Here is a 15,357-nt window from a genome sequence, read left to right as displayed (position 1 = left end):
ACACTGGTGACGATGGGCCTCGGTGTTGTGTTCCTCATCTACAGGATAAGGTCTTTGCTGGTCCCATTCAATTGTACTGATTGGCATACTGGACATATACATTTAAGAATATGTTGTAATTCCTTCCTCACCCCGCTGAACTTATTATCTCTGACGAAAAGCCCTTCCTGAGTTAGTAGAGTCCATTTGCATTTTGCTTTTTTAAAATGTTTATTTGTTTTGAGAGAGTGTGCACGAGCCCGCATACAAGCGGAGGGGGGGGGGGGCATAAAAAGAGGGGGACAGAGAATCCCAAGCAGGCTCCATGCTGTCCGTGCAGAGCATGACTCAGGGCTGCGTCTCACAATTATGAGATCTTGACCCGAGTTGAAGTCGAGTTGTACGCTCAACTGATTGAGCCACCCAGGCATCCTGCGTTTTGCTTCTTAATGGCTTTGTGGCCAGGTTTCATTGCTAACATTTGGCCCCACCCTCCAGGTCCAGGCCTCTGTGTTACTTATTTCTCTCAGCTTTCAGGTCTGATCCTAACTTCATGATCTCAGGGAAGTCTTTCCTAATAACCTAAATCCCATATGGGCTGGCCCCCACTGTGCACCATGCTCTTTCCACAATGCTTATAATAATAATCACTGTTCCTGTCAGTCTTCTGTCTGGGCAATGAGTCTCATGGGGCACAGATGGCATTTTCTTGTGTGCAGTCCTAGTCACAGGGCATATGACAGTGCCTGGTGCAAAATAATGCAGAAATTGTTACTCAGTATTTGTTTCAGTGAAAGACCAAAGTGCAGGTCAAACTTGGCAACGGGCCCAAGGGCACACAGCAAGGGCGTGGGGTTGGGGTGGTCCGGACTCAGATCAGTGTGACTCCAGAGCCAAGCTTCATCTGCTTTCCATCAGTAGGTGAGCTTGGGCAGGCGGATTTCATTGGTCCTCAAGGAAACAAACCATTCTAAGAATTCTTTGTATCCTTTGTAGTCCCTTGGATATGATAAATCAAAATATTTGTCATTTACCCATTGAGGACCCCTCATTTCTCATGCCTTCTATGCCTTTGTTCTAGCACATAACGGTACAATGACTTTTTTTTTTTTTTTTTTTTAATGTCTTTCCTCCTGGACTCTGATCTCCTTGAGAGCAGGAGGTTTGTTTCCTCCATCTTTTTATCCAGTTTTTAGCATAACATTAGCATAGAAGGGGGGAGGTCTTACTGTGTGAATGAGTGAAAAAGATAATATGATAGGATTAAAACACATTATAGATTTATTATTTAGAAATAGATGGTCTTCCAGTGAACCTAAAGGTGTCAATTATAATCGTACTCTGTATGTGCATAATAGTTTCATCTGTAAAACCAAAGATTTGTCGCAAACTTGTATTTATCATACATACGTGCTAGCGTTAGTGCACAAAATAAAATTATACTATTAGAGAAGGTGATTGATAACTAACAAAACCCTGTTTTAATTCACATGAACAGTATTAACATTTAAAAAAACTTAGTGTCACATTACAATTCTAATTTTGAATGGTTGTAATACTGTACTTGACTCAACCTGGATGCTTCTTTTGAATTTTTCGTTAGCATACATGACACGGCTGTGGACAGCTGACATATGTATGTGCATAGTGATTTCCTTCTTTGACTACTGTTAGAATAAATTTCTAGAAATGAGGCTACTGAAATATTTGGAACATGGTGTTAAACTGCTTTTTAAAAGGCTTGTGCCATTTTATTACCACCTTTGTGGTACTTTGTATTAATACTTTTATGTGACTTCTAGCCAAATATTGTATCTCCTTGTTTTAGTTGGCATTTATTTTTTTTTTTTAAGTTCATTTATTTACGTATGAGAGAGGCAGAGAGAGGCAGAGAGGGAGAGAGAGAATCCCAAGCAGACTCCATGTTGTCAGCGCAGAGCCTGATGCGGGACTCGAACTTCCTGAACAGTGACCTGAGCCAAAATCAGAGACGGATGCTTGACCAACTGAGCCACCTGAGCGCCCCTAGTTTGCATTTCTTTTGATGACTTGATTAATTTGGATATTACCCACAAGTTTTTTTACTAATTGCATTTTCTTCTGTTTTATTGTCTATTTTTGTCCTTTTTTTTTTTCTTCAGTTTTTGGCTTTAACTTGTTAAAGACTTTTATTCTTTCTATATAATAGCATTTTCTGAAAATATTTTTCTGGTTTTTCTCTTCCTTTTGCTATTTTTAATTAAATGTTTATATAGTCTAAACTGTAGTTCTTTAACTTTGTTTTCTTTTCTTTTCTCACGGACTTAAAAAAAAAAAAAAGTTAAGAAATGTTAATAAAACGACAGTAATAAGACCAGAAACAGAACCCAGAAAAACTGCTGGTGGTTTTTCATTACATGACTTACGACTTAATTATGTTCTATTCCATGAGTGATTTCACAGTTATTGATGGCATTGGGAGGAGTGTGTTTGGCCTCAGTTGACGACCTATTTTAAATTAAATCACATAGTAACAAGCTACTCCTGCTGAGCTCAGGCTTCCAGAACCTCAACCTTGCAGAACACAGCTCCTGGGGAATTAGGCAGATGGCAGCTCCGTACTTGACACAAAGGCATTAAACTCCTGAAAAAAGCCAGGAAATTCCACACACAACCTTTGTGACTTGCATTCCATATAATTGGTGCAGACTGTCTGCACAACCATCTGACTATCTGCTTGGTTAAGTTGTCACTTGGGATCGGGGGTAGATTACAAAAGCAAACCCGGTAGGAGAGAGTGGGGAGAAAGCCTATGCTACTTGATAGCCTGACTTGGAGAGAGAACATGAACACACACACACACACACCCAGCCCTAAAGTATTTCACGTGGCTTTTCCTAACGATCAAACCCCCTAAGGGTTACTATACGTGTTGGTGCTTGGTTCACCTGTGTACAAAATTCGGTGATGTGGAATTCTTCATTATTGCATAAGGCTGGATAGAAAAGGCATGGGGATGCTATGCTAATATTTTTTGCTCATTAGGGATTTTGGAGGAAGCTGACCTGGAGACATTTGCGAGGCAAGCCCAGCATTTATTTGGGTTTGGTACAAGGAGCAGACAGAGTTAGACCAAGATGTGTGACCTCATGCTATGTTTCTTGTGATCTGATATCACTTAGTGTTATTGAATAACTTCAAAGGGCAGCTGGGAATTACTGTGAAGACACACACAGCAAAGCCATTTCTCACCTGCTGTCTCTGATCACAGAAGACACAGTTAGACTCACATTTCTCCGCGGGACACATGTGGTCGACATGCTACAACTTGTTTGGAGAGAAAAGCAAGGGGCAGAGATAGTCACACTGTTGGCCCTGTGTGGGCTGGGATGGGTTTTAAATATAACTAAGAGTTACTTTTTTAGAATTAAAAGCAATAGAGGCTGAGCTTCAGGGCATGGGTTACTTCCTAAAAATACAATCACCAAACTTTTAAAGAACTTAAGGATCAGCTTGTCAACTGGAGTTGGATTCAAATATGGAAGAAATCAGAGAGTATTTGTTTGGGGTGAAATCTGAGAATTTGTTTCAAATGATGAAAGGGGTTTTTCAGAAGACCGACCTGGCAGCCAGGACAGAGTAGGATTTCTCTGTGTATCCTACTCACCCACGTCTTGACGTCGGCTTTCTGCAAGCTCAGGGTTTGTGGACTGAGTTCATCCTGGTCATGGTGGTGCTTTCTGACACTGACCTGCCTCATACCTGTTAGAACCACCTGTTGGCACCACTGTGATTAAGGAACATGTTTTAGCTGCCTTCAATTCTCAATTGCCTTTGCGGGATTGCTTTTAAAAATTAGTTCGATTTTGAAAAAATAGAAAAATACACGGAAAAGTACAAAGGGTGGAGTAGTAAATCCCTGTGTAGGTACTGTGCACAGCTGAGCTGAGTAGCCTTGTTGTCTGTCTCCTGCCCATCTGTCTTCTAAGGAAAAAAAAAAAAAAGGGCCAGTAAAGTGATTTATTTTCTTCTCTTACAGTGTTCTACTTCTTTCCAAGAGGTGATCGCTGTCGTGAATTTCGTGTGAATGTGGTACATAATTTTTTATGCTTTTGTTGATTTCATAGGTCTATTAAAAATGACTGGCATTGTTTTATATGTTTAAAAGATTACACGGACAGTTATTACAATCATACAAAAAACAGTATTCCAAAGTATCATCATGTAATTTACTTTTTCAGTGAATGTTATTTTCATGATCCCTCCATGGAGCTAGATGCAGATGTGGGTCATGATTTTAACTGCTGTGTAATATTTCATTGTATGAATATAATACAGTTTATCGATATCAGTATTTTCCTACTGTTACTGGTGTGCCATGAACATACCTGTATGTGTCTCCTTGAGCACATGACAGCAGAGAAGTAAAATCGCTGGGTATTAGGGTTTTCACATTAGAACCTTACTAACTATTGCCGAATTGCTTTTTACAGAGGTGAGTATAAAATATATCCTGTGAGCAGTACATAGTAGTATTTAATTGAGTTCCCATTTCCCTAAATCTTTGCTAACACTTGCACCTCCAGCACAGAGCCTAACCCCAGGCTCGAACTCACAAGATGTGAGATCATGACCTAAGCCGAAATCAAGAGTCAGACATTTAACCACCTGAGCCACCCAGGCACCTGGAGGGATCTAATTTTAATTCTTTTAGTTAAATGCCTATTTTCCAACACCACTAAGTAGTCCATTGTTTCTGTACCCGTTTATTATATCTCCTCCATCACCTTGCACAACTCCATATTTTAGTCTGTTTGTAAGTTTTATGTTATATTGTATTGATCTGTTTCTCTGTCTCTAAACCAGTGCCACATTATCACTTAAAATAGTTTGTACAGTCTTTTCAATCATTTATGTAGACACTTACTTGAATTGAAAATAATGATAGATTTGTTTCTTCCTTCCAGTTCTTAGACCTTTTATTTCTTTTTCTTGTTTTGTCCTATTAGCTGCACACTACAATACCACATCAATTATTAGAGGCTATTATAGGCATTTAGACTTGTTTCTGACTTTGATAGGAATGCTTCTACAGTTTCCTCGTAGTATTTGCTGTATGTTTTGGTATGCTGTTTGTTGTGGGATTTGCTGTAGGTCCTATTTACCAGAACAAGGAAATCCCCTTGTATTTCTAGTTGGCTAAAGTTTTGTTTGTTACTAGGAGTAAGTGATGAATTTTATTGGAAGTTGTTTTGCATTCATTGAGATAAATTCTCATTTAATGTTCTAACATGGGAAATTCCGTAGACAGATTTGTTGACATTAAAGCCATCCTTATATTTTTGGAATTAGTTCTGCTTGCTTTTCTGTTTCTGAAATAATATTTTACTTAGGTATTTTGTACCTGTATCCTTAACTGATTTGTGTGTTAGCTTTCTTTTCATGTACTCTTCTTGCCTGATTTTGATATCCAGGTTTGCTATTCTCTTTAAAGGGCTTTGATTCTGGGGGCACCTGGGTGGCTCAGTTGGTTAAGCATCTGACATACTGGGTTCTGCACAGATGGTGTGGAGCCTGCTTGGGATTTTCTCTCTGCCTCTCCCTCTCTCTCTCTCAAAATTAATAAACTTTAATAAACAAAAGGAGTTTAATTCTGGGGGCTGTACTGAATGTCTTGACTTTGGCAGGTCAGGATTGGGAATTTGCACCTTACAGGTCCTGGGGAGTTTGGCCTCATGGTGTTCTGCCCTGTTCAGCTTGGTATCAGGTGAATGCTCAGGGAACAGTCTGCAGTTCTCTGAGCTATCTCTGTGTGCAGGCACCTTGCAGAAGCTCTTTTTTTGTTTCCGCTGCATCTGAACGTCTTAGGCTAATCTCCTTAACATGCTTTTGCCCTGGAAGTTTAGTAACTTGTCACAGTTTCTACCAGTGCATTGTGATTTTTCTTTTCTTTTTCTTTCTTTTTTTCTTGATGTTTATTTTTGAGAGAGATACAGAGCATGAGTCGGGGAGGGCCAGAGAGAGAGGGAGATACAGAATCTGAAGCAGGCTCCAGGCTCTGAGTTGTGAGAGCAGAGCCCAGTGTGGGGTTTGAACTCAAGGACCACAAAATCGTGACCTGCGCCGAATGAAGTCATATGTTTAGCCTACTGAGCCACCCAGGCGCCCTGTGATATTCTCTTCTGTTCATTCTTGACCAGCTTGATTCAGAGTGTCCTATCCCTTCAAACTTCTTCTAGAATACATCGGATCTGGGCTTCTGAGATGGTTTCTTTAACTGCAGATTGTTTAATGCCACTACAGATCTTCTACATTAGCAGAGTATATTTTAATATTAATTTGTGTTTAAAAACATCTTTGGAGGATTGGAGATTTGATCGAAGATGCAACTTGCAAATGAAGCCTGGAGGTTTAGACGTCATCATGGAGCGGATTAGGAGCCCACTGATTGTATTCCCTTTTCAGATGTCGTCAACTCCCAGCATCCTTTGGAAAGGTGTGGCTCTGCTTTCACACCAGTTAGTGGACCAAGATGAGGTTAAAGCTCCCATCCTAGGGTACTGGAAATTCTGCGTAAGCCAATTAATGGACCTGAGTTTATAATCTCATTCGGGACATAAGAGAACTTGTTGAGATCATTAATGACATGTGGCAGAGTATAGGGACTGTGATGTGAAAGATAAAAGGGGACAGGAGTTCAGGTGTCCAACAGATCACGGTGGGGCTGGTGGGCATTTGAGAAGGACTTCATGGAGAAGGAGGTGGTTTCACATGAGCACGAGCTTGGGAGACATGTTTCGGGACAGGGCACCATGTGCAGAGGTGGGGAGTGGTGGGCTTCTGTAGGGATGGGCAGGGGGCAGTGAGGGTGGAAGGGGGGCTTGGGCCAGGTGCAGGGGGTCTTTAATGTATCTCACAGGCAGCTAACTTGGGTTGAAAGTTTTTGAACAAAGGAGGAAAAAAAATCCAAAGAGCTGCATTTTATGAAACCCAATCTGTCAGCAAGTCTGGATTAGGATTTTGTTCAAGTTTGGCTGCATGTTGCAATCACCTGGAGAGTTTAAGAAAAACAACAACAACAACAAAAACAAAAGCAACCTAAACTGATGTCTGATCCCCTCCCCCAGAGATTCTGATTCAGAGGCTGGTGTCAGCCCTGGGTTTTGAGAGTTTTAAAAGCTCCCCAAGTGATTCTAATGTGTGGCAAAGCCTGAGAACCACTGCCCACCCCACTGATAATATCTTGATGTAGTGTTTACTTATTGTGTTGAACTACTTGTGGCTGGGCAAATGCAGAATTGACTGGTGGAAAAAGTGGTTTTAAAATACTTCTGTAACATTTATTTATAATTTTCCACATAGTTCATTGCCTTGGTTAGAATAACAGTTTTCTCATAAGTGCTTACAAATTTTTGCATTGGCCATGAAGTAGATGATGACAATATATAAACTTTTGGAAGGGACCCATAATAATCTTGAGAATTTGGTCACATGGGAAGGTTTTTTTTTTATGCATTAAAAATAAAAGGGCAGCGACATAAAACAAGCACATTTATCACAGCAAGAATTCAATAAAATAAATGCAATTGTAGGGGTGAAAACACCAAATTTGCAGTTATAAAAATGTAAATCCTAATTTGTGGAATTGTTGAATCACGATGTTGTACACCTGAAACTAACATAACACTGTATGTTAATTATACTGGACTTAGAAAAAATGAGTTGAAGAAAAATTCTCAAAACACTTGCTGGTGGAAGAGTGCCTGTTTCCAAACATCGTATGTCCGCGGTTTTCAGAGCTGGGTGTGCATCTGACTCCTCTAGAGGGTGGTCAGTTTGCTGAACTCCAGTCTGGGATTTAACAGACCTGGGGCAATGGAAGATTGTGCCCTTCTGAAGCGCTTCTGGCGGCTGCCGCCACTGGTCCAAGCACCACACTTTAGCAAGTGCCACACAAGAACCACAACGACATGGAGTCCCAGTTTCCTAGGAGAAACGGCTTGATAAAATGTGGTTGCAGGACGTGAGGTTTGCTTTTCTTTTCATGGCAGGTGAGGGGCTTACCTTGGCATTGAGGGACTCTGTCCCACCCCTCCCTTCCCTGACCCAGGTCCAGCCAGCCCCTCCTGTCTGCATGCTCCAGGAAGCTGCTGTCAGAGCCTATGGGGGGTTAGGTGGAAGGGAAAATTGTCATTCTCCTTATTCTTTTTGTTTTTAATTCTTTTTTTTTTTTTTTAATGTTATTCATTTTTGAGAGAGAGAGACAGACGGATAGAGACCACAGGTGGGAAAGAGGCAGAAAAGGAGGGAGACACAGAATCCGAAGCAGGCTCCAGGCTGTCAGCACAGAGCTCCACCAGGGCTCGAACTCAGGAACCGTGAGATCATGACCTGAGCCAAAGTCGTATGCTTAACCGACTGAGCTACCCAGGTGCCCCCGTGTTATTGTTCTCTCAACATTTACTGCAGAAGGGTGGTATCATATATAGTCACACTACTCTATAACATGTTCTTTCTCTTATGGTAGAAAGTTTTTATAAGTTTAAGGTCCCTGCCTCTCACATGCTACCAAATTTGTAGAGTTAAAAAATCTCTACCCTTTGACACTTCGAATCCCTCTTTGTCCTCCTAAAGACAGGTTCTGGTTGTATATCCTCAGTGGTATTTTGGAAAATTTCATGATTGGCCCCCATCTGGGTACCAACTTTCGTACGCTGCTCTGTGCAGCCTTCCTGGTAGATGAGGGGACATTTGCAGCACACCTTGGGAGGGAGAAGAAGGGGAAATCATTCTCAGATGTTAAAATGAAACATGTTTCTAATTGAAAGCATGAAGAGAATGTATACATGAAAGTGCCTGGGGGGGTGATCTTTGGCAGAGGCTCAGCTCTGAAAGCCCCGTCCTGTCCTCCCTCGTGGCCACTTCTGTTCTCTCTGGGTGGAGCCCATTTCCATTTCTGTGACATTCCATAAATAACCATGGCCGAGTAGGGACCCAATGATCATTGGTTGGCCTGGAAAATGCTGATAAATTAGAATCCTGAACCCTGGAAGTGCATAGTTTTGGACTTAGAATTCTAGAAGCCTAATTTGGGAAGAGCTCTTGGGGACCGTTTTAGAACAAGCAGTTACTGCCCTCCTGCCCCCAAACATGTATAGGTACAGAGGTTAAGGTTAAATAACAAGCTAAGGTCACGTAGGGAGCTGGTTGCATTTTTCTTTGCTTTTTAAGAATCCCTTCCCACTTTTGGAAAATTTGTCAGCCTATTCTGACACTTGACAGTCATTTCTTACCATTATTTTCTATAACTAATCGGAATCATATTGTAGGAAGATGGGAAAGCTGCTTCTCTCTTTTATAGAAAATCAGGAGGTTAAAGGGCTTTTAGGTCTTGGTCATTTGGCTCATCCATAGTTAAGCTTCCTCTTGTTCATATCCCTCATCTATTTTGTAAATGTTTATGGACTGAATCTGGCATTTCATTTTATGGGTGTTGTAGTAGTATGATCTGCTTGAGGACCAAGGGTTTAGTTTAAGTCAAAAGTGGACTGATAACAAAATCAGTTGGTGTAAATGAGTGCATTTGGACACATAAACTGAAGGAATCCTGTCCATCAACCTATATAACATTAACCTAATGAAATTTAAGTTGATAACATCTCAACTTCTCTGGGACCTTGCCTGTGATGAAACCCACTTACCCATGACCCGTAGCCCCGCTAACTTTGAAACTCTGGCCACAAGTCTTGTGATTCCGAGTACGTGCATCCTAGCAAATAGGAGATAAAGGGCTTGCTTCTTCTTGGTTGCCTTTCACTGTAAGATTAGGAATGGTGTACAGGGCACTGGCTTTTTGAAAACAGAAGTATAAAAGTGTATCTGGATGATTTTCAACCTCTGTATCCTTCTGTCATGTAAAAACAAAAAAGTGAGTTAGTCTGCATTTCTGAGTCAGTCACTCCAGGCTCCGATAGCTTATGCAAGATGAAATTTGTAGCACTTTTTTGGGGTTGGGGATTGGACTTGGGCTTATCACATCTTATTTGGGTACCTGAAATTTAAACTTAAGCCACTGAGCACAATTTAAAAAGAAAGGCAAAGGATTTTCTTAAGTTTTCCATTGCTGATGCATTTCTGGTGCATTTCTGAGAGGCAGCTCTAATGAAGTGGTTAAGAATGATGACGTTGAAAAACACACACACAAAAGCAAAAACAAAAGAAAGATGATGTTGGAGCCAGTTCACTTGGATTCAAGTCCCAGCTCTTCTATTTACTCATAGTTGTGTGACCTTTGGCAAATTACATAACCCTTGTGTCTATTTCCTCATCAGTAAAACAGGCAAAATAAAACCTCTCCTTACCGCGGTTGCTGGGGAGGGGGGTGGCGTTCAATTTGTCGATACGTATTAGAACTGCCTGGCACCTGGGAAGCCATTAATAAATATTAGCTATCATCGTCATCATTGTTGTCCTTGTCATCATGTCTTTAAGTAAGGTTTTATTTTATTGGAGAGCATTCTGGTGCTGATGTTAAAAGCCCTTGGAAGGACTTGTTAAGTCTCCAATGCTTTTCTTCAGAGTTGTGTCTTCTGTTGTCTCCCTGCAGCAAGCTGTGTTCCACCATGCCAGAATGGAGGGATGTGTCTCCGGCCTCAACTCTGTGTGTGTAAACCGGGGACCAAGGGCAAAGCCTGTGAGACAGCAGCTGCCCAGGACACCTCATCCCCAGGCTTTGGAGGGCAGAGTCTTGCGGCTGCTTCCTCCTGGGTCCCTCCTGAGCAAGCAGCAAAGCACACTTCGTCTAAGAAGGCAGACACTCTTCCAAGAGTCAGTCCTGTGGCCCAGATGACCTTGACCCTCAAGCCGAAGCCTTCCGTAGGACTGTCCCAGCAGATTCATTCTCAGTGAGTGTTTTCACCTTGCCTCTACTCAGGAGCATCTTAATTGCTGTCCTGGGTGATTGCTTTCAATCACTCTGCCTTTCCTGCACAATTGGTAGAGATCACTTGGGTAATAATGTCTCTTCTTTCTTTAAGGTTTTACATGTCATGCTTCTCCATCACGTCTTTTGAACATATTTGGTATGTGTGTTTAGCCTCTGCAGGGAAGATTGACTGTAAGCATGAACCAAAGCAGTAGTGAGGGTTAGAGGGATCAAGGTTGGACTGGAAGAATAAAGAGAGTTGTTTCTGGTGCAGTTGTGAGTGTTACAACAATTCTTTTGGGGGTGGGGGAAGTGTCTAGGGTTTTGAAATAATAATTGAAGAAAGGAAACAGTGCAATTTGTAAAGATACATGGAAACAGCAGGAACTCAGCTTTGCGTAGAGAAGATATTCCAGATGAGAGCCCTGGGAAAGAGCGTTTCCCAACCTCGGTAGCAGGTTAAGTGTCTCTTCTATTAACACCATGTTTACCTCCCAGTTGCCACGCACGTCCATTTTTGGTGAATGAGCTCGTGTTCTATTTATGGGAACAGGGTTTTTTCTTAGCGTTTGGAAGTAAGCGCCATTCTGAACACAATGAGGACTCCTGGCTAAGACTGCTTACCCCTGGCCTCCTCCGAGGGGCCCGAGGAGGGGCTCCTGGGCTGCACAGGGTCCTTACACACATGGTTTCCTTTTAAATAGCTACTAGACATGGATCACAAGATGCAGAGTGTGCCACAACTCTCACTTGTCATTTGTCTAGGAATGTAAAATACAGGAAGTTCTCCACTTGGAAATGGGCTTGACCCAGCGGTTCATTTGTAAGTCACTTGCTGGGAATTGTGAATACTTTTCCCCCCTAGAGACAGCTTCCACATGGTGATTAGTATCCAGTCAGCCCACAGAAGTTATTTAATCTGCTAGTGTAGATGAAATTATCCTAATTTATACTTCCCCTTCGAGTAGGCCACCTACTGTCCCTGCTGAGTGGGGTCTGCCTGCTTTTTCCTTTCACTTCTTATCCCCTGCTCCCCCCTCTTCATTCTGCTTTTTCTTTCCTTTCTTGTTGTCTCATTCTTCACTTCTACCTTGGTGAGTAGGTTTGTGGGGCTAGTTTGAAGTCTAAGCACCTTGGTGGCACGTGTTTGGAAAACACGTTCCGGAGCAAGAAGGGATGATGGTTCCAGCCGGTGTTCAACAGTGGCTCACTCTGTGCCCAGGACTGTTTCAGGTGCTTTGCATGTATTATTAATTCACAACTCGCGGTGACCCCGTAAGGTGGGTGCTGTTATTGACCTCATTTTACAGCTATGGAAACTGAGGTTTTTGGCAGAGTGGTTAAGTAATTTGGTCAAGGTCACACAACACAGTTAATAAGTGAGTAATATTAACAAACGTTAGGCTTTAAATAGAGGCGGTCAGGATTCAGCTTCCATGCCCTGAAGGGTGGTAACTTTTTCTGTAAAGGGCCAGGTAATAAGTATTTTCAGCTTTGTGGGACATAGGGTTTCTGTTGCAGCTTCTCACTTGTGCCGTTGTAGCACAAAAGCAGCCATAGATGATGCATAAATGAATGAGTGTGACTGATCCAGTAAAATTTTATTGACGGACCCTGAAATTTGAATTTCGTATAAATTTCACACGTCACCCATGTGACGACTTCTTCTTCTTCTTTTGGTTTCTCCCCCAACCATTAAAAAATGTAAAAATATAAAAATTCGTAGCTTGTCGGTTGTACTAAAACAGGCGATGGGCCACCTTTGGCCCTTGAGCTCTGCAGTTTGCTGACCCTTTCTCTAAAATATAGTGGTGCTTTTTTGTGCCAGAACATGAATGTAACTGTGTATCCTTGAAATGACACAAAGCTTTGATTACATCATAGCTAGACATCTCTTTTCCAGCATTGTTCTGGATCTTAAAAACAAAGAGCAATTCTGTGTTGAACTTTGCCTCGGCAATCAAGAGTCAGGTTACTGTGCATTGCAACGATTTTTTTCTAGCGTTATTACTTACATAAACTGTGAAGTAATTTACAAGCGACATCCTTCATCTTGAATATCACCATCTACTGTTAGAATTTGACCCTCTGTGGTGTGTGTGTGTGTGTGTGTGTGTGTGTGTGTGTGTGTATGGCTTGTTAGTAGGAACCATATGTCAGAAGTCAGATAAATGATTCAACTTTTTTTTTTCTTTTTTTGGTAGCAGCAGTATAATTTAGACAAGAATGTTGTGAGTCAAAGAGGTGGCTAAGGTTTCAGTTCTAACATTGCTTTGGAAAAATAAGTCCGTGGATATATTTGCTTCAGAGGCTTCATCTTCTGAATGAAGATAGTTTTCGCCATGGCATTGTTACAGGGCATGTGTGTGTGGGTGTGCCTGTGATGTGCTTTTGGGTAAGGAGAAGGGGTGGCCCAAGGTGCTAACAATTCTGACCATTTCTTAAATGATTATTTTATTTTATTTTTTATTGTAGAGAAGGCAAGTGAGGGAGAGGGGCAGAGGGAGAGAGAGAGTCTTAAGCAAGCTTCACGCTCAGCATGGAGTCCGACCTGGGGCTCGTTCTCACGGCTGTGAGCTGAAATCAAGAGTCCGATGCTTGATGGACTGAGCCATTCAGGCATCCCGATCTTGATACTTTCTTAATGAGCGCTTATAGGTTGCCCTGTTATCTGGAGTATGAAGATGTAAAAGATCCACTTCTGCATTTAAGGAGGTTTTGAGATGATAGATGAGCTGTAACATGTGAGGGACACAAAGGCAGGAGGGGTGCAGTTGGCCCACAGGTGAATTTAGGTAATGATCTATAATCACCTGAAATCCTACTTAATCAAACTGCCAAGGAACATACATGATAGGACTATTTTGGCTACTTTTAAGAAATGTAATAATTCTTAAGTCATCTTTTTTTAAGATTGACTGCTTTGGGATGTTTCAAGGTTTTGTTTTGTTTTTATCTATCGAAGAAGGAGATTGAGTTTCAAGGTTTTGTTTTGCTTTGTTTTTATCTATTGAAGAAGGAGATTGGTTAAGCCTCCTTAAAGTGCTTGTAGACACAAAGATACCTAAGATATCAAAATGTTTATTTTTTTAAATGTTTTTTATGTATTTTGAGAGAGAGAGAACAGGGGAGGAGCAGAGAGAGAAGGAGAGAGAGAATCCCAAAGAAGTTCCATACTGTCAGCACAGAGCCCGACGCGGGGCTTGATCTCACAAACTGCGCGATCATGACCTGAGCCGAGACCAAGTGTTGGAGGCTCAGCTGCTGGAGCCCCCCAGGTGCCCCTCAAATTGTGTATTGAGCATTACATCTCTTATGTGGTGTATGAAGCCATATTGATCTCTTATCCAGCAAGGTGTTGTGGAGCACACTCCGTGTCCCGGGCACGCACTGTCTAGGGCCTCAGGCTGGAGCACTGAATGAATACACAAAATGCCAGCCTCCCTGGAGCTTACAGCCTGCAAAGTGGGAGACAGGTGGAAGTGGCACGATGAGAACACTGTGAGAAGTGCTGTAGGAGAAAGTAAACCTGCGGGAATGGATGGAGAGTGCTGGGTGGGTGCAGGGTGGGAAGGCATGAGATCTCTGGTGGTTTTAATAGGCTGTCAGGGAGGACCCAACTGGGAAGGTCACATGTAAGCAAAGGCTTGAAGGATGTGAGAGCATGAACCGTGAAGACGAGTGCGTGCCTGGCACGTTTGAAGCAACAGTTAATTTAGGAAGACTGTGATGTTAAAACTACACATTTTAGGTACGTGAGTAGTAGTTGAATTGGTTTTACCTTTGGCCAGGTTAGTTTTAGACAGCTTGATTTAGAACCAGATACAGAGCTCTTGAGGACATCAAAGGAAGGAGCAATTGTTTCCAGATTTTGGAGTGTTGGGGAAGTGGAGGTTCCAGGGATGGCTCTGGAGATGGCGAGCTTGAAAAGATGGTTAAATTTGGACACAAAGAACTGGATGGGAAGGGCATTTCCAGGAATGGCAATGATGTGACATCAGAAAATATGGCATATTAGTGGGGCGCCTGGGTGGCTCCGTCGGTTAAGCGTCTGACTTTGGCTCAGGTCATGGTCTCATGGTTTGTGAGTTTGAGCCCCGCTTCGGGCTCTGTGCTGAAAGCTCAGAGCCTGGAGCCCGTGTCAGAGTCTCTGTCTCCCTCTCTCTCTGCCCCTCCCACACTTGTGCTCTGTCTCTTTTTAAAAAATAAATTCACATTAGAAAATAAACATTAAAAAAAAAAAGAAAGCATGGCATATTGGTTACCTACTGCTGTGTAACAGATCACCCAAAACTCAGCAGCCTGAAACAAACATTTATTGTCTGACATTCTCTGCAGGTGGGGAACCTAGGAGGTGCTTAGCTGGGAGATGTGCCTCAGCATCTCTCATGAGGTTGCAGTCAGCAGGGGCCACTCCACTAGGGCTGGAGAACCCACTGCCAAGTTCACTCAAGTCCATGGCTATTGGCAGGAGG

At 42.2% G+C, this 15,357-nt stretch overlaps 1 protein-coding gene across 6 annotated transcripts in view; it reads left to right on the top strand.

The window, feature by feature from the left end:
* Positions 1-15,357, top strand: part of LTBP1 (latent transforming growth factor beta binding protein 1) — a 398,930-nt gene that overhangs the window by 34,540 nt on the left and 349,033 nt on the right. For all 6 annotated transcript variants that reach the window (XM_019447806.2, XM_019447788.2, XM_019447769.2 and 3 more), the window contains exon 3: positions 10,565-10,862. In XM_019447806.2, the coding sequence (XP_019303351.1) occupies positions 10,565-10,862 (298 nt within the window). The remainder of the gene's footprint in view (positions 1-10,564; positions 10,863-15,357) is intronic.

The sequence above is a fragment of the Panthera pardus genome, unplaced genomic scaffold, assembly GCF_024362965.1.
Source record: "Panthera pardus isolate Hobbes unplaced genomic scaffold, ASM2436296v1 HiC_scaffold_26, whole genome shotgun sequence".
Classification (NCBI taxonomy): Eukaryota; Metazoa; Chordata; class Mammalia; order Carnivora; family Felidae; genus Panthera; species Panthera pardus.
This window is presented reverse-complemented; position numbering and strand designations above follow the sequence as displayed.